The sequence below is a fragment of the Vigna umbellata genome, chromosome 1 (genome assembly GCF_029865625.1).
Source record: "Vigna umbellata cultivar VRB3 chromosome 1, Vumbellata_1.0, whole genome shotgun sequence".
Classification (NCBI taxonomy): domain Eukaryota; kingdom Viridiplantae; phylum Streptophyta; class Magnoliopsida; order Fabales; family Fabaceae; genus Vigna; species Vigna umbellata.
Genome location: NC_142165.1, coordinates 77,882,909 through 77,904,432, shown reverse-complemented (window position 1 = coordinate 77,904,432; position 21,524 = coordinate 77,882,909). Strand labels below are relative to the sequence as shown.

The 21,524-nt window shown below is 32.3% G+C and overlaps 1 protein-coding gene and 1 long non-coding RNA gene across 2 annotated transcripts; one reads left to right on the top strand and one right to left on the bottom strand.

Annotated features, from left to right (window-relative positions):
• Window positions 1-6,662: 6,662 nt before the first annotated feature.
• LOC148206466 (uncharacterized) lies at window positions 6,663-8,403 on the bottom strand. Its single transcript, XR_015786088.1, has 2 exons — window positions 7,617-8,403; window positions 6,663-6,932 (listed from the first exon to the last, which is right to left on the bottom strand). It is a non-coding gene; the product is annotated as an uncharacterized LOC148206466 (long non-coding RNA).
• An 8,225-nt stretch (window positions 8,404-16,628) lies between these two features.
• LOC148206465 (protein yippee-like At5g53940) lies at window positions 16,629-20,723 on the top strand. Its single transcript, XM_088104315.1, has 5 exons — window positions 16,629-16,836; window positions 19,318-19,361; window positions 19,709-19,817; window positions 20,213-20,268; window positions 20,348-20,723. The coding sequence occupies exons 1-5, from the start codon at window positions 16,741-16,743 to the stop codon at window positions 20,487-20,489; spliced, it is 447 nt and encodes a 148-aa protein (XP_087960441.1). The 5' UTR covers window positions 16,629-16,740; the 3' UTR covers window positions 20,490-20,723.
• The last annotated feature ends 801 nt before the right edge of the window (window positions 20,724-21,524 follow it).

The following is a 21,524-nucleotide window of genomic DNA, read 5'->3' as shown; positions in this document are numbered from 1 at the left end:
TTCCTTACTTGGATGCATCTTTGCTTCAAACCAACCACTCTCTTCCAAACTTCCTTCATGATCTCCATCTCCACCCCTTTGACACATGAGTTCAGGACTTCACCATTGAACTACAAGTTAGTGAAGAACACTTTCACCAAATTCGGATAAATGTTTCTAGACAACTCCAAAAATTTCTTCAAACGTTGATGCTTCAGTAACTTCTGCAGGTTGTCCAAATTCTCAACCTTAAGCCATGAAAGGTAAACAATTTTGGGAATGTTAATATGCTTTCTGGTCATCTTAATCATAAACACCCGAATTTTGTCTTCATTCCCCAAAAACCAAGACTCTAATCTGCCATAATGTTCATTTGTTGGAGAACTAGGAATGGAAGATGTAAAGTGTTCCTCATATTGTTAAATGACTAAGAATTGTGGATGCAGATGTCAGTGCATGAGTGCAGTTTTTATAAATCAACACATTCAATGTAAAATCAACTAGTTTATTTGTGTACGATTAATTCTTTAATGCAATTAGTGTCAGGTTTTAATGGTCAGGATATCAAAGACTCATCATAAAACTTTGCAGTTCCAAGAGTTTTTATGAGTGTATCAATCAATTAATATAATGTAAGATGCATGCACATTGAAAATATGCAAAAAAAAAAAAACTTGTTTAATGGTTAAAGAAGTCAGAAAATGCTACATTAGTTGATGCCAAAACTGTTATAACGGACGGTGTACTTTATCTCGTACAGAGATTTTGACCAAGTCAACTAATAAAGTTGTGACATATACACATGATCTCTCATAAAGTTGTCTTATTTTAATCTGTTTTGTTTTATAGTGTTGTATAGGATTCTTAGTCAAGGTAATTGCACTTGTGTTATCACAATAAAGAAGTACCTTTACCAACTTGACTTCATAGTTTAGAAGTTGGTGCTTCAACCAAACATTTTGTGCATGACAATACCTAGTTATAATGAATTTTGCCTCAACTGTGAAGAGTGTTTCACATACTTGTTTCTTTCTATTCCAAGATATTATACTTGAGCCAAGTAGGTGGAAAACTCCACTTAATCCAGTTTAAAACCAACAAAATCAAAATATGAAAAACTACTCAAGTTTATTTTTGTGTTACCTGGATACGACAAGCTAGCATTGATTGATCCTTTTAGATACTTGAGAATTCTTTTTATTGACTTGTAATGTGACTTATTTGGATTGGATTGTAATCTTTACACATCCATTGAAATGTATATCCGACTTACTTGTACTTAGATAGAGAGGTAGATTCCTTGGAGTTCTTCATTTCAAACTTTTTCAACAGGTGAAAGTTTCATGTTCAAGTTGTTTAACATAAAACCTTAAGAAGTAAGTTCAATTAATTGAACATGTTATTCACAAAACTATATGTGTAAGCCATTTAACCTGTTAAACACCATTTTAGTATATTAAATAACTACAAGACACGCCCAAGACTTTTATCCTAAGTCAAATTTGAACATTGGTTCCAATCATCATCAATCTTCAAACTTCATCAAATCTTCAAGCATCAAGACTCTTTTTGCCAACAAACATTACTTTAACTATTGTGTTTATACCTATTTTCTTTAAAAAAAATACTTAAAAATAATTTTACTAAACTTATATTATGTATCAATTTTTTTACGAAAACATTCTTTTATTAATATGAGTACGTTGAGATATTTTTAAATATTTAGTCTAGTAAAGAGATAAAGAAAAATAGTAAACTTTTTGGTAGAACATAGAATGAAATTATAAGTTATGGAGAAATTTTCATCTTTAATATAATTGAGTAATTATGACATTATTTTTTCCTTTTAATCTTAATGTTTAGAATTATAAAAATTAAATGTGTGAATTCACTTGCATTTTCTTATTGAGTATCTTGTTTTCTTTTTGTATCTCTCATCGACATAAAAAAGAAGCAAAACACAAGATATAATATCACAAATTATATGATCTTTATTTGATTAAGTATACTCTAGTCATTGAAAATATTTATTCATATATAATTGATTTATTTATAGAAAGTTCACTGCAAGAAAATCTTTAAATAATAACCATTTTTAGAGACAAAAAATAATTAGTCACTATAGTGACTAATTTAGATATCAATTTATAAACTAAAAGTTATTGGTATCTAAAATAGTCTCTATTATATGGATAAAAAACTATAATGAGTTTGTGAATTGGTCTCTAACATTAACTACCAAGGTTTTGGCTACCAAAGGAATCAATGCCTAATTTGGTTAATTAGAGACCAATTTAGACAATAATTCCTTTGGTAGCCAAAACCTTGGTAGCTAATGTTAGAGACCAATTCACAGGCCAATTATAATTTTTTGGGTTAACTATGTTTTTGGTCCTTAAATTATTAAGCGATTTTGGGTTTAGTCTCTATTCCAAAGTTTGATCCTATTAGGTCCTTATCCTTATGAAATGCATGGAATCAGTCGTCAATGATTAATGATGTTAATTTTTTTTTTGAAGTGGCAAACAAAGTGGCACATCACCACTCCATTAGTAAGACACATTTGTTGTTATTTGTGACATGTGGAAAATGAAGAAGAAAGAACATTTTACATATATGAAATTAGTTTAGGGAAAAACATGTATTTGGAAAAACATTTTGTTTGCCTTTATTGGAAGCACGTAACTCAAAAAATAAGGCACTAGAATTGAAGGACAACTTGAAAATAAAGAAGAACATTGAAGGAAAGGGTTTTCACATGTGAAGGTCTCGAAAGCGTGTAAGAGGAAGTTAGACAAAGAAAATAATGTTCAAACATAGGGATTTTAATCATGAAGTCATGAAATCTATAAGTGAGGTTAGTTTGTATATGGTTTTTCGTTTTTTGCAATGTTGCTTTGTTTGGTCAATGCATTTAGGCTTATCATTATTTTTTTAAAATTGATTGTTGATTTAGAATGTAGTGTTTGAAATGAGTTTCAATGTAGTTTTTCATCATATAGCTAAGTTCGAAAAGAAAAGAGGATTGCATTATCTGGGTGAAGAAAAACTTGTGGTTAGAGGAATTGATCCTAATGTATGGTCATATTTTGAAGCATTAAGCATAATACAAGAGTTCAAATATGTCGACAATGTTAAGCTTTGGTGGAAGGGTTCAAAAGAAAGTTTAGACAACAATTTGAAACTATTGACTATCAATAGGGATGCAATAGACTTGTCTAACTATGTAAAGGCTAATGAAGAGGAAGTTGATATATATGGTGAGCATATTCCTATCAGGCCTAAAATAATTCACTAGATTAGTGGTGTAGGTGAAGATTCAAGACAAGAAAAGGTAAGGGAGAAAGAAGTAAGGGAAGAACAAAAAGATGTGAGGGAAGAAGAGGTAAATGAGAATGATGTTGGTGGTATTGAGGATGTAGAGTTAGGGGAAGAAGTATAGGGTGTAAATGATGATGAGGATGACATTGGTGTTGAGGATGAAAAGGAAGTTAATGTTATTGAAGATTGGTTAAATAAAGACGTACTTTTTGAGCGTCTATAGATTAAAGAATTGCAAATGAAGAATGATTGGTACAATAACTCAATTAGTGTTGTTTGATGTTGAATCTATAAATTGATCCTTAGGAATTTAGTTTCTCATTAGACAATAGTGAAAATGAAAATAGAGAGAAAGAGAGAAAAGTTAAAATCCTAAAAATTGTGCAATTAATTTTTGTCTTCTCTTTTAGAAATAACTTATACTTTATAATATGCTCTAAATCTTAATCCTAATGTTACTAATGGATCTAATTAAGTTTATAAGTTCAATTAAAAATGTGCATATATGTAAATTTGTGTCAATTACTAAAAATCATTTTAAAAAAATAGTAGAAGAGTCCACGTTTAGATGTCTATATGTTCATTTTGTAGTCCTAAAAGTGTAGAATCCAATACAACTAGAATCATTCAAAAACAATATTTACAAAAAAAAAATTTATCACATAAACAATGAACAAAATTCAGATAAGCTAAAATTATAAAATTAAAACAATTACGACTAACAGGCCTTAATTTATTATTGATAAAGAATATAAACTAGAAAATTGAAATAAAATAAAAAATAGAAAATGCAATGTAAAATAAAGCCATGTATCTAATTTAAGGCTTTCGTTCACTTTTAAGGCAACTTTGAATGCAGTAAGTGGATGTTCATTTAATTTAAAATCAGGAAATGAAGCCATCGAAAATCTTGAATTGATGGCAAAGAATTCAATAAATATGCATAGTGATCGCCAAAATAGAAAAGCTTAGTACTAATGGATATTGTTTAGTACTTGGATCATATCATAACTAAAAGGGTGTTGCTCCCTCCACCGGCACACCTTTCTCCCTCCACCTCCCATTTACTATTTTGCCCCTAAGTAAAAATATTTTTTTAGGGTTATTTTTTAATTTTACTCATTCACAACCTATTCCACTAATAACTTATTCCAGTCCTTCGTATATGAGTAAAATATTTTTCTTTTATTTTAACATTATATTTCTTCCTCTCTTTCTTTTGTCGGTGTGAGATACTACAAGTTGTAAAGGTTGATGGTGGTGGAAAGAATTATCAAGCAGTCTCCCTCTCGTGGTGCAGTGTCGCTCTCGTGGTGCAATGTGTGGAGTGGTGCAGTGCGTGTGTTACTTCCTCAAGGTGCGTATTCGAATAAACCTTCAAATAAAACCCTAAAATAAAAAACGTAACCTTTAAACAGAGGTGATATCCTTCAACGGATGTCAGCATCCTTCAACGGATGTCAGCATCCTTCAACGGATGTCAGCATCCTTCAACGGATGTCAACATCCTTCAACGGATGTCAACATCCGTTTAAGGAAAAAACGGATGTCACATACGTTTTTAATTTTAGGGTTTGTTTTATTAGTTTATTCTTTATTTTAGAAATATTTTAATAATTTAATTTAAATGTTTTGATTTATTATTTTTGAATATATTTTTAATGTATTTTAATAATGTAAGGAAAATGAAGAAGAAAGAAACAGATGAGGAGAAGTGAAACGAAGAAGACAAATGGAGTTGTAGAGTAAAACTGAAGACAAATTGTTAAACGGAATTGAGAGATGGAAAGATTGAGTGCAGGGAGTAAAGTAGGAGAACTAGGTTTGAAATTTGGCAAAATACCCAATTTTGTCCCCACTTTGGTTCGGAAATCTCAAATTAGTCCCTTTATAGAAAAGTGAGTTGAATGGATCCTTACTTGTAATTAATTGACTCTAATCAGTCCCTTCCGTTAAATAGAAGGAAACGGAGTTAGTGGACTGATGATGTGGCAGTTGTCTTTGGTGAGGTGTCAATTTGCGTGCTTACGTGGTGTTAGGGTTAGGTCTTTTAGTTTTCGTAGAACAGAAAGTGAAAGATCCGAGCCGGTCCAAAATTCTGAGTCTGGAATGAATCTGGTACGAACTCCATCTTTGTTGGAGCACGTTAGGCGTTTTAGTCTGGATTTAGGTAAAGTGCAGAAGGAAAGTTGTGACTTGGTTGAGCAGCAATTAAGCCGTGCTCCTTCCTTCCTGCAGCGGCTTAAGTCCTTGACCTTTGACAGATCGGAGTCCGAAGCTGAGGTGAGGGATGGTGGGGAGTTCGTGGAGGAAAGGGAAGAAGAGGAAGGGGTGGACGCTAAGGCTGATGATTTCATCAACAGGTTTCGGCAGCAACTCAGGTTGCAGAGGCTTGACTCTATTCTACGATGCAGGGATATGCTCACACGAAACTCATAATAACACTTGAATTTAATATTATTTGAAGGAGAAGATCACCTTTTTTCGAATGTTTCTTGCTTGAACACGAGAATTTGGCTACCTGGTTTGTTGTCTGTAATCTGTATTTGTAAACCGTTGCTGTTTTGGTATTGTTATTCCAAAAAAAAATAATTAATCGATATGTATAGCAAGCAGCTAGCGATAATCTTTTGAATGTAGACAATTTTTAAAGATGAAGTCTGAGTTTTTATTTTATTTTGTAGGTTATTTATTTGTCTGGATGTTAGTCTCATCACTTGTACTGATTTACATACCTTCACCAAGACGACCTAATTAATTGAAACTTTAAAAGGAAACAAAATTATGGAAAAGCAACATAAATATTTTATTACAGGAATTCCTTAGCTCGTTTCTATAATAGAATTCCCCTAATATATATTTTTGGCATAGGTCTCTTGGGAGTCTTCTTCAACCTTTGGCGGGGCTCCATAGTCACTTAGACTTACTTTTCCATTATCAAGTTTATCGGCTGAATGTTGGTCAAAAAGTGTTTACACTGAGTACTGACATTTGGATTATTAAATTCTGCATATGCACAATCACATGTTTAAGGAGGGAGGGCTTTAAACAGCCACGATAAAATAAAACATTTCATTTTGATCACATAGCTCAAATATTATTTGCTTGTATTATAAGACTTCTAGCAGCATTTATTTTACTAACAATTGTATTCATTAAAAGAATCACACTTCAAATGTAAAAGTCATGGCTATTAAACTCAAAAGAAAAGCCATCATCATTGTCAAACATAAAAGAAAAATATAATGTAATACCACCGTGTTTAAAGAAACGAATTCATAATGACGTTTAAGAGAGACTAAATAAATAAACCCATATCTGCATTATTATAAATTTATGTAAAAGGATTCTGCGACTGGCAATTTCATGCAAGCAGAGCCTTATCCCCACAACTTATATATATGGCTTAAAACCTCAATGAAAATACAAAATTGATGAAAAGGAACCTTTTTTTCCTCTTGCCTCTTTACACACATCACTAATTAAATTGTCGTTAAACTAAAAGTACACATGCTGATGTCCATCGAGACCAAACTATGTTCTTTTTTTGGGGGATATGGTAAGAAAAAGGGCGCATTGGGGGATTACAGTAATATTGAAGAGTCTAGCAACCAGTACGAAGTTTCTGGAACCTGCAAAAGGAAGGTAGATTTTCGATCACACGAGATTTTAAACCATTTAACTCCAGGTCTCCTACTATCTTGAAATTAATCATAACAAAGAAAACATATGAAACGCTTTTCAAAGGATTCTTTGAGCTAACTAGAGATTACTTACATTTTTGTTTAGACTCATCGATTAAAGATGTCAAACAAATGGAGTCAGTAATAGATGTCAACAAAAATAGATATAGTCTCACTAACAACATATCTTTCAATAAGCAGCAGGCCTATCTTAGCCGATGACATTCATATAAAAACAGATGCATCTTTACAGCTAATGTTTACAAACATTTTCATGACCAAATTCATCCATCAGTACTGAAAACAAAATATTAACCATATCATGCATGAAATATGTTGGCTACATTCAGCTGCAGTATCATAGATGAAGGACATGTCCCATATATCATATAAGATGGTGTCAAAGATAGATTGCCGATCTGAACAACAAATTTCCTTGCTCAGTTTAATAACCAAATTAAAATATGCATCGGTCTCCCACAAGAGAAGATTATAATGGAAATTATGTTACTGAAACTTGATAACTCTAATTTTCCTTTTTAATTGTTTCTTTTAATCACTGTCAACAATACATACGTTTAAATTAGATTACACAATTACAATGCCAAACAACCAACAACCAAAATTACTTACATCAGGCCATGTATCTGTAATGAATTCCACGATGTCATAAGCTATATCCCCTTGAACATCAATTTGTTCTTTCTCGGTTGGTCCCTAACATCAATCAATCCACAAAAGTGTAAGACATTATATCCATATATGAACCAACAGTACTAGGTGTTGATCGTAGTTGTCAATCCCAAATACCAGTGCAGAGGAATTGTCCTCTTAAACACTATATAGCAGAATAGAGGGTAGCAAGATAGCCACTATGGTAACCAATTAGAAGAGAGCACAAGACAAGGAGATGAAAGAAATGTTTCAGAGAGATTAAATAAAAGACAGAACGAAGACCGAAAAGATCACGGTTAACCAGATTATCTAAGAGACGATAATAAAAAAACTATGGATAACAGAGTGTTACAAGACTAAGAAACAACGGTGTCAATTCTTATTCATAGAAGGGGGATTCATTCCAAATTGACCCCTAAAAAACCTTAAATAGTGCTGTTTCATTCCAGACTCAGAATTTTGGACCGGCTCGGATCTTTCTCTTTCTGTTCTACGAAAACTAAAAGACCTAATTCGGTCCATCAACAACGAAGACGGAACCCGGTCCAACTGGGGTGAGTTATCTCCAGAACTTCCCTCAAGATTTCTCCAACAAATCACTCCCAAATCCTTTTATCCCCAATTTTTAATAAAACCCAATTTGAAAATGGAGAACCCTAACACCATGTAAGCACGCAAATTGACACCTCACCAAAGACAACTGCCACATCATCAGCCCACTAACTCCGTTTCCTTCTATTTAACGGAAGGGACTCATTAGACTCAAATAATTACAAGTAAGGATCCATTGCACTCACATTTCTATAAAGGGACTAACTTGAGATTTCCAAACCAAAGTGAGGACAAAATTGGGTATTAAACCTAAATTAAAATAGTATAAGTAAAAAATTTTAATTTGAGGATATAATTGGAATTAAAAAAAATTGGGGAGGTGGAGGGAGAAAGGTGTGGTGGTGGAGGGAGCAACACCCTAACTAAAAGCAAGCTTTTGGCCCAATAAATTACTAAATGGATATTGTTTCCTGCACTCCATCATTTTCTTCATGCACCCTACTATTTAATTTAATTCCACTCCCACCCTTGTCATTTTATTTGAACACTATGAAGCTGGGTGGTACATAGTGTTTCCGGAATTGTATTTATACTTAAGGAAAACTTAATACGCAAAAGTTGTTTTAAATGTCATACGGAAAATAAATTCCGGAATGATTCTTCAATGCACCAGAAAAGATTATCCCCGGAAGTCAAGATTTGAATACCAAAATTCCACATTTCATTTAATTTCATTTTGCATCAGGTTACATAGAGTACATGGCATTACCAGCAGCAGCCTTACTGTGAAGAAGTGGAGGAAAACTAGGGTTAAATGAAATGTTTACCAAGGTTATTATTGATTTTTTACATTTACAATGGGGTGCTGAAAGAAATTTGAGGAGGTGGACGAAGCAGTTCCCGTTACTAATCTGACTCAATAATTGGGTAGTATCAAGCTCATGGCACTTAATACGCCTTAATCTGTGTGTACGAACACATAACACGTGACTTTTATCAAGAAATATGGCAACTGGAAATTGTGACAGTGAAAAAGAAAAAGAAAGTTGTGGCAGGTTGCCCAAAAAATTAAAAAATAAGTTCCCACTAATATTTATTAGAAAAAACACCATTTAAAAAAAAGTTGGCATCTATACTTTATAATTACTTAAATATATTATTTATATTTTTAAAATATTTATGTTAACGTACAAATAATTAAAACATTGACTTAAATAAAGATGAATCATGTTTATTATTTAAAAATTAAATTTATTATTATTATTATTATGTGAATATGATGTAAACAAAAAAAGATATATTTTTTTTATATTTAAATGCAATGAAGAATTTGAATTACGCAATATTTCGTGTAAAATATTTGTGCATTAATTATAATTTCATTATTAAGTTAAATATTAAGAGTTCTAAACTTTTAGAATTAATATATGTTGAGCCAAATTAATAAGAGTGTATATCTGAATCAAACTATTGTGATATTTTTCTTTTTTTTATTGTCATTGTTAAAAAAGCATAATATTAGTTTAGAGAAAGACTTCATAACTACGTAATATTATTATTATTATTACTAAAACATATATTTTTAAGTCTCAAAATTAGAAAGAAAATCACCTTTAATTAATTCATTCTTTATGTTTAGATATTATCAAGATTTGATTTTATTATTAAATTAAATACGTGGTTATCATTATTTAAATATTTAATTTAGAAAAATAGTTAATGTGACAAATTGTCCCACCTCGTCAGGAAACAAAATAAAATTATATATTGTCTCTTAAATAATTAACTCTATTAATACTGTTAGTTCATATCCATTTAATATATAAAATTAATTTATTTAATTATATAACATGTGTTTATTGTTATTTATAAAAACATAAAGCATCATACAAACAAATTAGCAGATTTATTTATTCTTATATAGAACTTTATCAATTAACTTGTTTGTTATTAAAGTTTGAAGATATTAGTTGTTACATCTCAATTACAATTGCATAGTATAAATATTATACAGAAACTATCATGTAGTATATAAAATACAACAATTAACACGTTGAAAATATAAAGTTTTATCACAGTTATGTAATATAACTATAAATCAAACTTTATATACAAGTTTTAAAACAAAACTATATACAAAATATTAAGTCTAAAAGAAACTAAATATTTTCTCAAATGCTTGCTCTAGCGAGACATTATCGTCAAGAAAACAACGCACAAAAACATCCAAACAAGACAAAAACAATCAGGGTAAACTAGTGATACAAAATCAATCATAGTATATCAAGATTTCATACATATGTCATGTTTCATACAAAATAATTCAAACATCTTAATCATACATTTGACTTAGACTTGAACTATCCAAATTTAATATAAATGTTGAACTATGACGGGTCATGCACTTGTAGTGGTCTCTACTACTCAGGATAAGCTAGTGATACAAAACCAATCATAGTATATCAAGATTTCATACATATGTCATGTTTCACACAAAATAATTCAAACATCTTAATCATGCCTTTAACCTAGACTTGAACTATCCAGATTTAGTATAAGTGTCGAACTATGACGAGTCATGCACTTATGATAGTCTCTACTACTCTGCAGAGTCATTGCCAATAGGTTTCACCCTACCACACTCACAATGTTTGTCTATACCGTGTCTCAGGCCATACTGGAAGCATCTAGACTAAGACCTTTTGCTACTCTCACCACATATATCACTCCTCTCTAATTGAGAATGAATGATCATTAGAGTGTTAGGATAACTCCCATGACTGAACTTTCTACATTCATACAAACAACACTTTGATACATCCATTAAGAATTTTTCTTAGAACTCTTACACACCTCATTCCATTCAATCATATGTTACAAACCATACCACTGATCATACAATAAACCATTATACCATTTAAAACTATGCACATAGGAGAAAGGAAGTTAAAACACCTAAAATGACTCAGACCCACTTGCCCAGCACCAGAAACAAAGTTCCCAACGGACACAGGCTTGCCTAGCGAGTAGCCTCTACTCGCCCAATAAGAGACAAAACAGTAAGCCTCACAAGCCAAGCGAGCTGGCTCACTTAGCCTCTCAAACTTATTGCCAAAAACCTTATTGATAAGTGTGAAAAAGAGTTGTTTTTATACTTATAAATGAGCTCAATCTTGTAATTATTCATGTTGTTCCTCATTGAAAAGTTGTAATAGGTAATAGATTGTTATGTAAAATATTGTATAGGAAATGGTGTATTATTTAGACTCTGTCAGCCAATTTTCGCAAAGCGAAAGCCAAAATTCGCACTGCCAGAAGAAGGAAATTCGCATAGCGCACCCGTACCTGTGTGCTGAGCGAATAACATCAGTTAAAGTGCAACAGTTAAGAAAATTCGCATATCGCACCAGTACATGTGCGCTGAGCGAATTAATGAAGTTAAGTGGCTTTAAAAGACGTGACAGAAAGACAAAAACATTCATCTGAAAGAAGTTCCAGACAAAAGAAAGAAACGAAAACATCTCAGGAACTTTCGGAGACTACTTCAAGGCATCAAGACACCATTTTTGCAAGGGATTGCTTCAAATGTGTACGTTTAGATGACTAGGAGTAGTTTTTCTTTCGTTGGAATTGGATGTAATGAACTTACTCTAATGTAATTTTCCTGTTCAATATATCGTTGTTCGTTCATATGCTCTTTCTTGAATTTACTATCATTGTATGAAAATATAATGTTATTTGAATGTTTCTGATTACTGGAAAGTAACTTTGAACATGGACATAGATAGAGCACCTAAGTGATTTAGGATCTAGAGATAGACTCAATAACTTGGTCATTCTTAACATCGGACTTAATGCAAATTGTATGTTAAATTGACTAAGGGATTAACATTTTGATATATTAATTTAGAACTAGTTGCTAAGGGATTAGGACTAGTATGCCTTGATGTGAATGTTTGAATGAAATAATGATATATTGTACAGAGTTTTATCTTCATATGATTCATGAACCCAATTCCAACAAAGTTTCTTTTAAATATAATTCCTTGCACACCAACTGTTTGATAAAATACCAAAAATAATTTCTTGTGTTGTTTTGTGCATTTTGATGTATAATTGAGTTATAAAAGGAAGAATTGTCATGTGTTGCACAAGTCCCTTGGGAGACGATACTTTTACTTATTCACTGTAATACTTGGAACGATTTGGTATACTTGCCAAAAAGTTATCACTTATATACTCGCCTAATGAATACTCTTCACTAACACAGCGAGAGATAAAACAATAAGCTCCACAAGCCCAACGAGCTGGCTCGCCTAGCCACTAGAACTCCCATAAACTCACCCAATGAGCTACTCTTGCTCGCCTAGCTTCTTTGCATAATTTTGCAGCACTTAAACTGCAGAACTTGCATAAACCCCCAAGACCTATCCTAAACACTTTTATCAACTTTTAACACTTCCTGAAATGGATTCTAAACCTCATGGACTAACCAAATGTGTATAACCTAACTTAAAATAGTTTTTAACTCATTTTACAATAAGGTTCCCCGATCAATCTAACCAAAACCTCACTTTAGAGACCATAATTGAATTTCACAAGTTCTAGTTCATATTTGAGTAACTTAGGGACTTTGACAAGTCAGAAATCACATTCAAACAAAATCTAAAACTTAATTTCCTCTTGTTAACCCTTAACTCAAAAACTCACACACAAAAACCCTCTATTTTTGACCAAAAACACTTACAATTCAACCTAGTTCAATTCTCATCCACATCTAACCAAATTCAACACCACCAAACATCTCAACAACACCATTCATCATACAATTTGAGTTTAACAATGAATCATTTAGTATCAACAATCATCATGTGATCAAATTCACTTACTCAACTACAATTCACATTAACTAACATTTCAAGCATAAACATTCAATATCTACAAACTACACACCATAAATATTACCAGTTCATACTTTATAATTTAACATAAAACAATAACTAGCTTCCCTTACTTCAAAGAAAACTACCACAACTCTAGACAACTCACAAACCTTGCTTTTAACTCAAGGAATCCTAAGAACACCTACAGAACATAGAAAAGTGATAAGAGAGAGTCCTTAGAACCTCTGATAAAAAAGAAACTAGGAAAGAGAGATAGATAACACATGCGATAAAGGATTCCTAATCTCAAACTAAGAGCAAAAGAAAAAAGGAGTAGAAACTTACTTGCTCTAAACCAGAAACTGATCGGTAGAGAATGACGATTGCACTGTTGTGATCTCTTAATTGTCAAACAGATAACTGATGAGTTTAGAAATTTTAGAGAAATGGGAAAAGGGAACTTAGACAAAGAGTTTTAGAGGAATGATTAGTGTTTTAGAAAATGAGACAAGTTTAAGAAATTCTATTTATATTATTGAATTATTTTAACTTTATAATGCTTGATTTTATTATTTTAAAACACTTATAAACTCTAATACTCTATTTTCTAGATTCTTACATTAGCCATGAAAAAATAAATCTGCACAAGCTAATATCTAACCCATATGTTAGAGAAAACAAAAGCTTTTGTCTCCTAATTGCTTCCTTCACCTCCATAACTCTTAAAATGTTCATTCTACTTTTCTTCTTTTATTTCAATATCCCCACCTCTTTCGTTGAGTTTATAATGATGTTAAATTTAGTTTTTCACACTTTTATAAATATCCACATATGAACAATGTTGTCAAAATAAATATAATTTGATTAATCACTTCAAAAAAACCATTTTGTCTTATTTGGTTTGCATCTTAAATCAATTTACTCGCATCAACATATAGACTTAATAACTTATCCATTTAGTAACACTAACACAAAAATAGCTTTTAACGTCTGTTATTTTAGGCTTTTGACGTTTGTTAAATGTCTGACATCATAGTGGAAGACGTTAAATTGACATCTGTTGTCTTTGAACAGGCGTCAATTTATGAATTTTTTCTAAAAAACATTTTGTCACTGTGAAGGTGCGGGAGTAGACAAGTGTCGCTGTGAGGCTGAGGAGAAAAACGCAACAATAACGGTTGGAAATCGCCGCCACAGTTGTCCTACAATGCGCCCAAGAACTACACCAAAAGCTAATGAAAATGAATTTTAATTGGTGCAAATGAAAGATAATGGTTCTAAACGTAATATAATCGGTGCAAAATGATTTTAAACTGTGAAAAGTGGAAGAAAACTTACTTGAACATTAATGGCGAACGAGAGAAAGCAGAGGAAGAAGATGAACGCAGCAAGAGAGGAAACGTGTAACTGGCGAACACGAACGAAGCAAAAACTCAAATGAAAACGTGAAAGAAAGTGAGGCTCACATTCTGAGTTTTTGGGGTTTAAAAGGGCATTTGACATCAACCCCCCTCTAGGTCTAACGTCTAATTGATAAAAAAATCTATTTTAGCGCTACTTTTGAGATATTTTTGCAGCTTATTAACGTTTGGGGAAGGGGATCCGACGTCTAATGTGTATTAGACGTTGGCCCTTGCTACGTTCAACGTCTAATGTCTGCAAAAGTGACATTTCAATTCTGATTTTGTAGCTTTTGACAAAGGATTTGACGTCTGATCTAGGGGGCACTAACGTTTATTTTTAAACCTTTCTGACTCTAGTATGGGGGCCCGACGGCTAAAGAAGGATTTGATGTCTGATTTGGGGGGCCCGACATCTATGTCGTAAAAATATTTAATATTGGCGCTTAAAATGAGATATTTTCATGCATTTTTAACATCTAATCTGGGAGGCTGACATCTAAAGAAGGATTTGACATATGATATGGGGGTGGGCGACGTTTATGTCATAAAAAAATAAATATTACCGCTTAAAATGAGATGTTTTCGGACATTTTTGACATCTGATCTGAGGGGGTGATGTCTAAAGGAGGATTTGACGTCCGACCTTAGGGAACCGACTTCTATAATGACGTTTTATTTACAAAAATGTCACCGGTCATTTTTTACATTGAATTTTCGGTGGTCAGACGTTACATGCATGTCGTTAAAGACCATTTCTACACTAGTGTAAACTAATTTTTATATTTAAAAATAATGTTTTATTGAAATATATATATATATATATATATATATATATATATATATATTTATATTGTAATTTATATATATATATATATATATAAGTATTATATTTAAAATTAAAATTACTTTCATTAATATATTTTAAATTATAAATATATATTTTTATTCAAATTTTTATTATTTAAAAGCAGGTTGTAATAACTTATTCGTCTCACATGTTAAAAATAACTTATAATTCATATCTTATTTAAGACACGATTTGAGTACAATACAAATTTAATAAACGGTCCTCTCTAACATTCATTTTCACATATAATGAAATTACATATTCTTTTTTTTGAATAATTATGAAAATTATAAACAGGATATTTCAATTAAAAACACAAATTATAGAAAATTTAACTTTCTAAAATAATTTAAGTTAGATTTAAGATGTTCTGGATGTTTCCTACTACTCTTGTTTTGATTTCTTAAAGAAATCTATAATTTAGTCATTTACTTTACTAAATTTGAATAAGGGCGTAGTTAAGTAATTTGGTCAAACCCATCTCCAAATATTAAATATGTGCTTCAATGATCGTTATCCTTCTCGAAAAATAAAATACTTGTAATAACTGTTTTTCTACAATACAAAAGTAATAACTAAAGAATATGCAGGCTTTATTTATTATTTAATTAATGAACGTTACCGAAATTGGTTGTTTACAAATTCAATTACTTATTATAATATCCAATTGGACAAAAGTTACCGTGCCAAATATTTAAAGTGAAAAAAGAACTTTTTTTATTTTCAAGCCATGTTGTGATAAGTTCGACGCCTATATTCAAACACGAGATACTACTTTTGGGGATTGGAACAAGCAATCATTTAAGTAACTTCGTAAACGTTAAAAAACTTAATTAAATTTATTAATAACATGATCTTTTTTTTTGGTAAAATGTAATTATAGTAAAACAACTATATAATGCAATAATTTAGTCAAATGTCAAATATTAATTAAATTTAATACATTTTAAAATTTTTTATTAAATAAAAATGTAGTTACAATTTGTTTAAGAGAAGGAATGACTATTTCAATAGATTATTTCCTTTATTCATTTGTAAGTATATGGTTTCTTTAAATATTTTTTGCTATAACTTAATTGTTATTTAAAGTTTATAAGAATATTAATACATCATTTATATATTTGTTTTCTCTATTTAATTTGCATGTATACATATATTGTAAAAGTAATAAGAGAGAAAATTTTATGAATATTCACGTTAAGAAAAGTCGTCCCTTCAAGAATTATTTTAATAAAAAGAGGACTGAGGAAGGAGAGATTATATGTATATATATATATATTGGTTGGAGCTAACGACAGTTACAGTGAGATTGCGCGTTTGGGGTGTCCTGCAGAGGCTATTTTGTTGTTGTCGTTGGTGGTTTGTGTTGTGTGGGTTTATGAGAGAGTGGGGTTGACATGGGAAGGGTTTTTCTTGTTGATTTGGATGGCAGATCCTACGGATGCAGATACTGCAATACCCCTCTTGCCCTCGCTCATAACATTCTTTCTCGGGTATGTCTTCTCCCTCTTCTCTTTTCTTTAAATTCAATTTCTATTCCATCCTTTTTTCTTTTCTTTTTTTATTTCTAAATTTCAATACTTGTTAAAGAAACTTGATTTATTTTTTCTTCTTTTTGGAGTTTGTTTCGGGCATGAACTTTGTGTGGGTGATATTGGTGAAAGATTGGATTTTGGCCGTTTCTTTTTTAAAAATCAATCGGAATTACAAGGGACCCATTAATTGATCGTGCAGAAAGTCTGTGTTTTTTGGTTGATTATTGACTGGAAGTTATTGGGTTGCAATCGTTTTGTGGGAACATGGAATCGATTGTACCGTGTCTGCCGGCAATGTCCTGTGGCGCTTTCAGTAATTAGCTCAGTCTTTCGGTTTTCATTATTGAAAAATTATGTGTTTGATTTGATATTTGGAGTCTGATGGTTTGGTCTGTCAATTGTGGCAGGCGTGTAATGGTGCTGCTATTTGCTGTTTGGAAATGCTTAATTGGGTTAATGAAGATGGTGCTTTTTTTGAAAAAGGGAATTACTTGTGCGGAAAATTTTAGAAATGGAGATAGATCATGTTTTGTTTCGTAGCTACACGGTAAAGTTTTCAACTGAGGTCGAATCCATGAATTTGGAAAATGATTGAATGAAAAAGTGTATCGTGTTCACTTTTCCATATGATAAGTCCCTTTGCGTAGAGCCTGTCTGTGCCCTGTTGAAGGATCTATATTGAGACAGGGAGGTTTTCACCCCCAACTGTCTCAATGCATCACACCAAGGAAGTGACTTGGAATACAAGTTATTTTCCTTTTTTTCAACACTCAATCCACTATAAAACTTGCTGATTTGATATGTAAGACTACTTTTGATCACTTGCCTTTCTGTTTTGCTCTTTTGTGGGCATGGATTGAACTTTTAAAAATCCATTCATATCTGAACCATATCCAATTAAATGGATTAGATTTGAAATCGTTATCTCTTTAATTGGATAAAATTTGTTTGGATTTTTTTAATTTGGTTTAAATTTGGTTTTAAAATCACTTTTTTTTATCAAATCCGCTTTGGCTTTAGATTTGGTTTTATATCTCAAACGAATTTTGAAATTGGTTTGAAACTGAAAGCTGATTTGATGAAATCAAGCTGAAGAAGGCTTAGACGAGGTTGAACAGGAGACGGATTGTTGGAGATAAAAGTAAATATGCTCTAGCCGAAGCCAAAGTAGTGATACTTTAACTGAAGTTAAGTTAAAGATGTGCTAGCTGAAGTTTACTGAAAGATGATTTCATCGAGTTTGTCTGAAAGCTATCTTGATCAATACTACTAACTGAGACATGATTGACGGAAAGATGCTTGGGTTAAAGTCATCCAAATATTCTTCAGCTAGGGTTGGGACTGAAACTTCTTCAGTTGAGGCAACAATATTGTGAATGAGGTTGTGCGAACAAGGCCCTGGCTTTGTGTTGAGCTAACGATGCCCAGGTGGTGATCATGGTCAAGCTGACCATGAGTATACCATACAACTGAGGTTGAGCTGGATATGAGCAATTGAAATAGTAGGGATGTCCTAGTTGAGGATGAACCAGTAATAATATCTTGGCCGAGGCTGGTTGATGATGAACCAATCAAGGATGAGCTGGTAATGGTTTGACCAAGACCAACAAAAACATATCCTGATCAAAATCAAGTAAAAGGTTGAGACCAACCAAAAGATGCCTACACCAAACAACGTTTTAGGATGGCCATTGATTTTTGGTTTTTTTAAAATCCCAAACGACTATCTAATTAATTGGATTGGATTTGATATCCAAAAGAGTGGATTTGGAAATGAAACCAATGCAGAAAAATGAACCTAAAGTGATTTGGATATGTGTAAATATGGATAGATTTTAATTGTTTGAATTTTTTGGACACCCTTTACTACTCCACTTCCATTGTGGATGAGATAGGGAGCTCTCCTAATATCAGCTTGACGTTTACAAGTGAGATAATATTGGGTAGAATTAGTTTATTTTTTGAAGTTTCTTCTTTTATCTGCGGCTCTAAAGCATGCATGATTAGAATTTTGCTATGGTTTTTCAACTATTGATGCACATCATTGTAAACTTGCCTCTTACCTTGAGCTTATATGTAAAGAGTAGACAATGAAAGTGAATTATATGTCAACTATTGATGCACATCGTTGCTGTTCTTCTTGAAAGGAAAGTGAATTATTTCATCTCTAGATACTTTTGGTACATTTAGTCTTCTTCCACATAGATTCCTGTAGTATAATTTGTCTTCTTAATGAAGATGTCAGCTAACTTTATCGTGGTACATTTTGCTTCATTTTTGTGGGAGTATCCAAAATCATAAGTTCTACAGTCAAATTTAGCCTTGTCCTAGATAACTATCATTCATTGCTACTACTTATTCTACTGTGCAAATGTACCTAGTTCCTTGTACCATCTACCCTATCAATTTGACTATAGTTTGTTTCTCTTTGTTGATCAGAACTTCAACTGCAACCAAGGAAGAGCATACCTTTTCAGCAAAGTGTAAGTTGTTTGAAATCATTTGTATCTGTTCGCTGCCCCCTCTTCTGTCCCTTTTCTATCTTCAGTATTTTTTCAGTAATTTGTTACGGATTATTTTAGTGGTCCCATACTGCCAGGTGTCCCCATCATCAAGGTCCTTTCCCCACCAAAAAGCATCTATTCCTTTGATGGTTTCGGGAATTCGATTGAAGCATTATGATTTTATCAATGATATTAAAAGAATTATGATTTTCTTCTGACTCATAATTAGCACTTTTGTTATTTTTTACATATCAACGCCTTATCTCAAACCTTTGTTACTAACTTTTTACAACATCCTTATTTTGTTAACTTTTGGCCTCAAATAGGGTGAACATAACTCTTGGGCCTCCGGTGGAGAGAATGATGATATCTGGACTGCACACAGTTGAAGACATATTTTGTTGCAGCTGTGGACAACTTCTTGGATGGAAATATGTAAGTTTTAACTTTGCACCTGGTTACTTGAGGATTTTCCATCATTAATATGTGGTTGGGTGAGTCTTGAAAGTTTAAAATATCAATGAAGTTCATTAGATGTGTGAGCACCATCAGAAATTGATGTCCCTTTAAGCCATGTTTCTGTTTCATATAGTCCTGTTTGGAATCAAATTAAATTAGAAATCATGGAAAGAGAATCCCGAAGTACTTAAACATTAGATTCCATCAATGAAAATATGCTACTTCTAGATTTATTTAGAAGGATTGATTAAGCACCCATGGTATCATCATGCACCAATGGTATCATCATGCACATGCAAGTCAAGTCTTTTCACGTGTTTCTGTATCAATCTAATTTGAAGAGGTCATAATGAGTTTTTGAATTGGTTTAGGTTCTGGCATATGAAAAGAATGAAACATACAAAGAAGGGAAGTTTGTACTTGAGAGGTATGGTGTTAAAATATGGTTTTGAATTTGATCATTTCAAGCTAAACTAAAGCTTAATCACGGTCGATGCATCTAACAGGTGGACGATTGTTGACAATGTTGAAGAGGAGTTGGAATTAAATTTGGATGCACAAGCTGGTTCACAAGGATCTCAAGCTGGTTCTCAAGCTGGTTCTCAGGCTGATTCTCAAGCTGGCTCAAGTGACACAGAAAACGCCTAGCTAGTTGTTTCTTTTTCATGAATTTGAAGTATTTTAGCTAGCAAAATTATATATACTTTTAGTGTTTTAGGTAGAAAAATATACTATACTTTTAGTTTTCATCAAGATACAATTTCACATAGAAACTCCTTAGAGAAACTCAACCTTAGGCTTTTTTCACCTAGAAATCTTGTAATAGCATACTGAATCTTGCTAAAAATTTATGGAGGGCATGTGATGGCAATTATTCAGATATATGTGGAGAGTTAGAATATTGTTGTAGCAGCAAGTTTGGAATTGCAGCTTTACTATAGTCCCAACAAAAAAGTAGTTTTCAACTGTTATGTTTTAAGAAATAAGAAAAAGTTGTCAGCTTTTAAATACAATAATAATTATACTTACAGAATTGAATTGTCTTGAAGATCTAGTATATCTTTTCTTCACTGTTTGATATGTCTCCTCATAATCCTTGGATGAATTGGGGGAGAAGTTTTCGCTTGGGCGAAAAATCGACAGAGGCCAGAAATAAGTGTAGTGGCATTTTTGCTGGGCGAGAAGCCACCCGCTTGAGTGTGACGAGTCTCGCCTGGGTGAGAATGTCACCTAGGTGAGAATTCAACAACGAGCAAGGTGAAATTCCTGGCTATTATCGACTGGATGAAATTTTTTCTTACTCAGGCGAAAATAGTAGTATTTCATCCTATTCTCAGTGCACAGAGCTCAATCTTGCACATCACAACAAATCAAAACATTCCTGGACAAAATTACATTCATACATCATACAATCATACCGAAGTCACAAATTCAACATACAAGCAGCAATTTGATGAAAATCCACATGCAAACGGTTTGAAATTTAGCTTCCTAATGATCCAAATGTTGTGTTAGATTCGCACTCAAGAAGAAAAGTTTTGGACACTTTTAAAACTCACATGTAGAGGAAGATAGAGTTTGCAAATGTGAGAGTACTCAACGAATGGGAGATGAGTACTTACCTTGAGCTAGTTCATGACGGTGAAATGGAAGTGTTCTCCTCTGGTTGTGCAACTACCCTAG

Coding starts and splice junctions, on each gene's coding strand:
- LOC148206465 (XM_088104315.1), top strand. CDS start 16,741: ATGGGAAGGGTTTTTCTTGTTGATTTGGATGGCAGATCCTACGGATGC. Junction 19,362..19,708: donor GCATACCTTTTCAGCAAAGT/GTAAGTTGTTTG, acceptor GGCCTCAAATAG/GGTGAACATAACTCTTGGGC. Junction 20,269..20,347: donor GGGAAGTTTGTACTTGAGAG/GTATGGTGTTAA, acceptor TGCATCTAACAG/GTGGACGATTGTTGACAATG.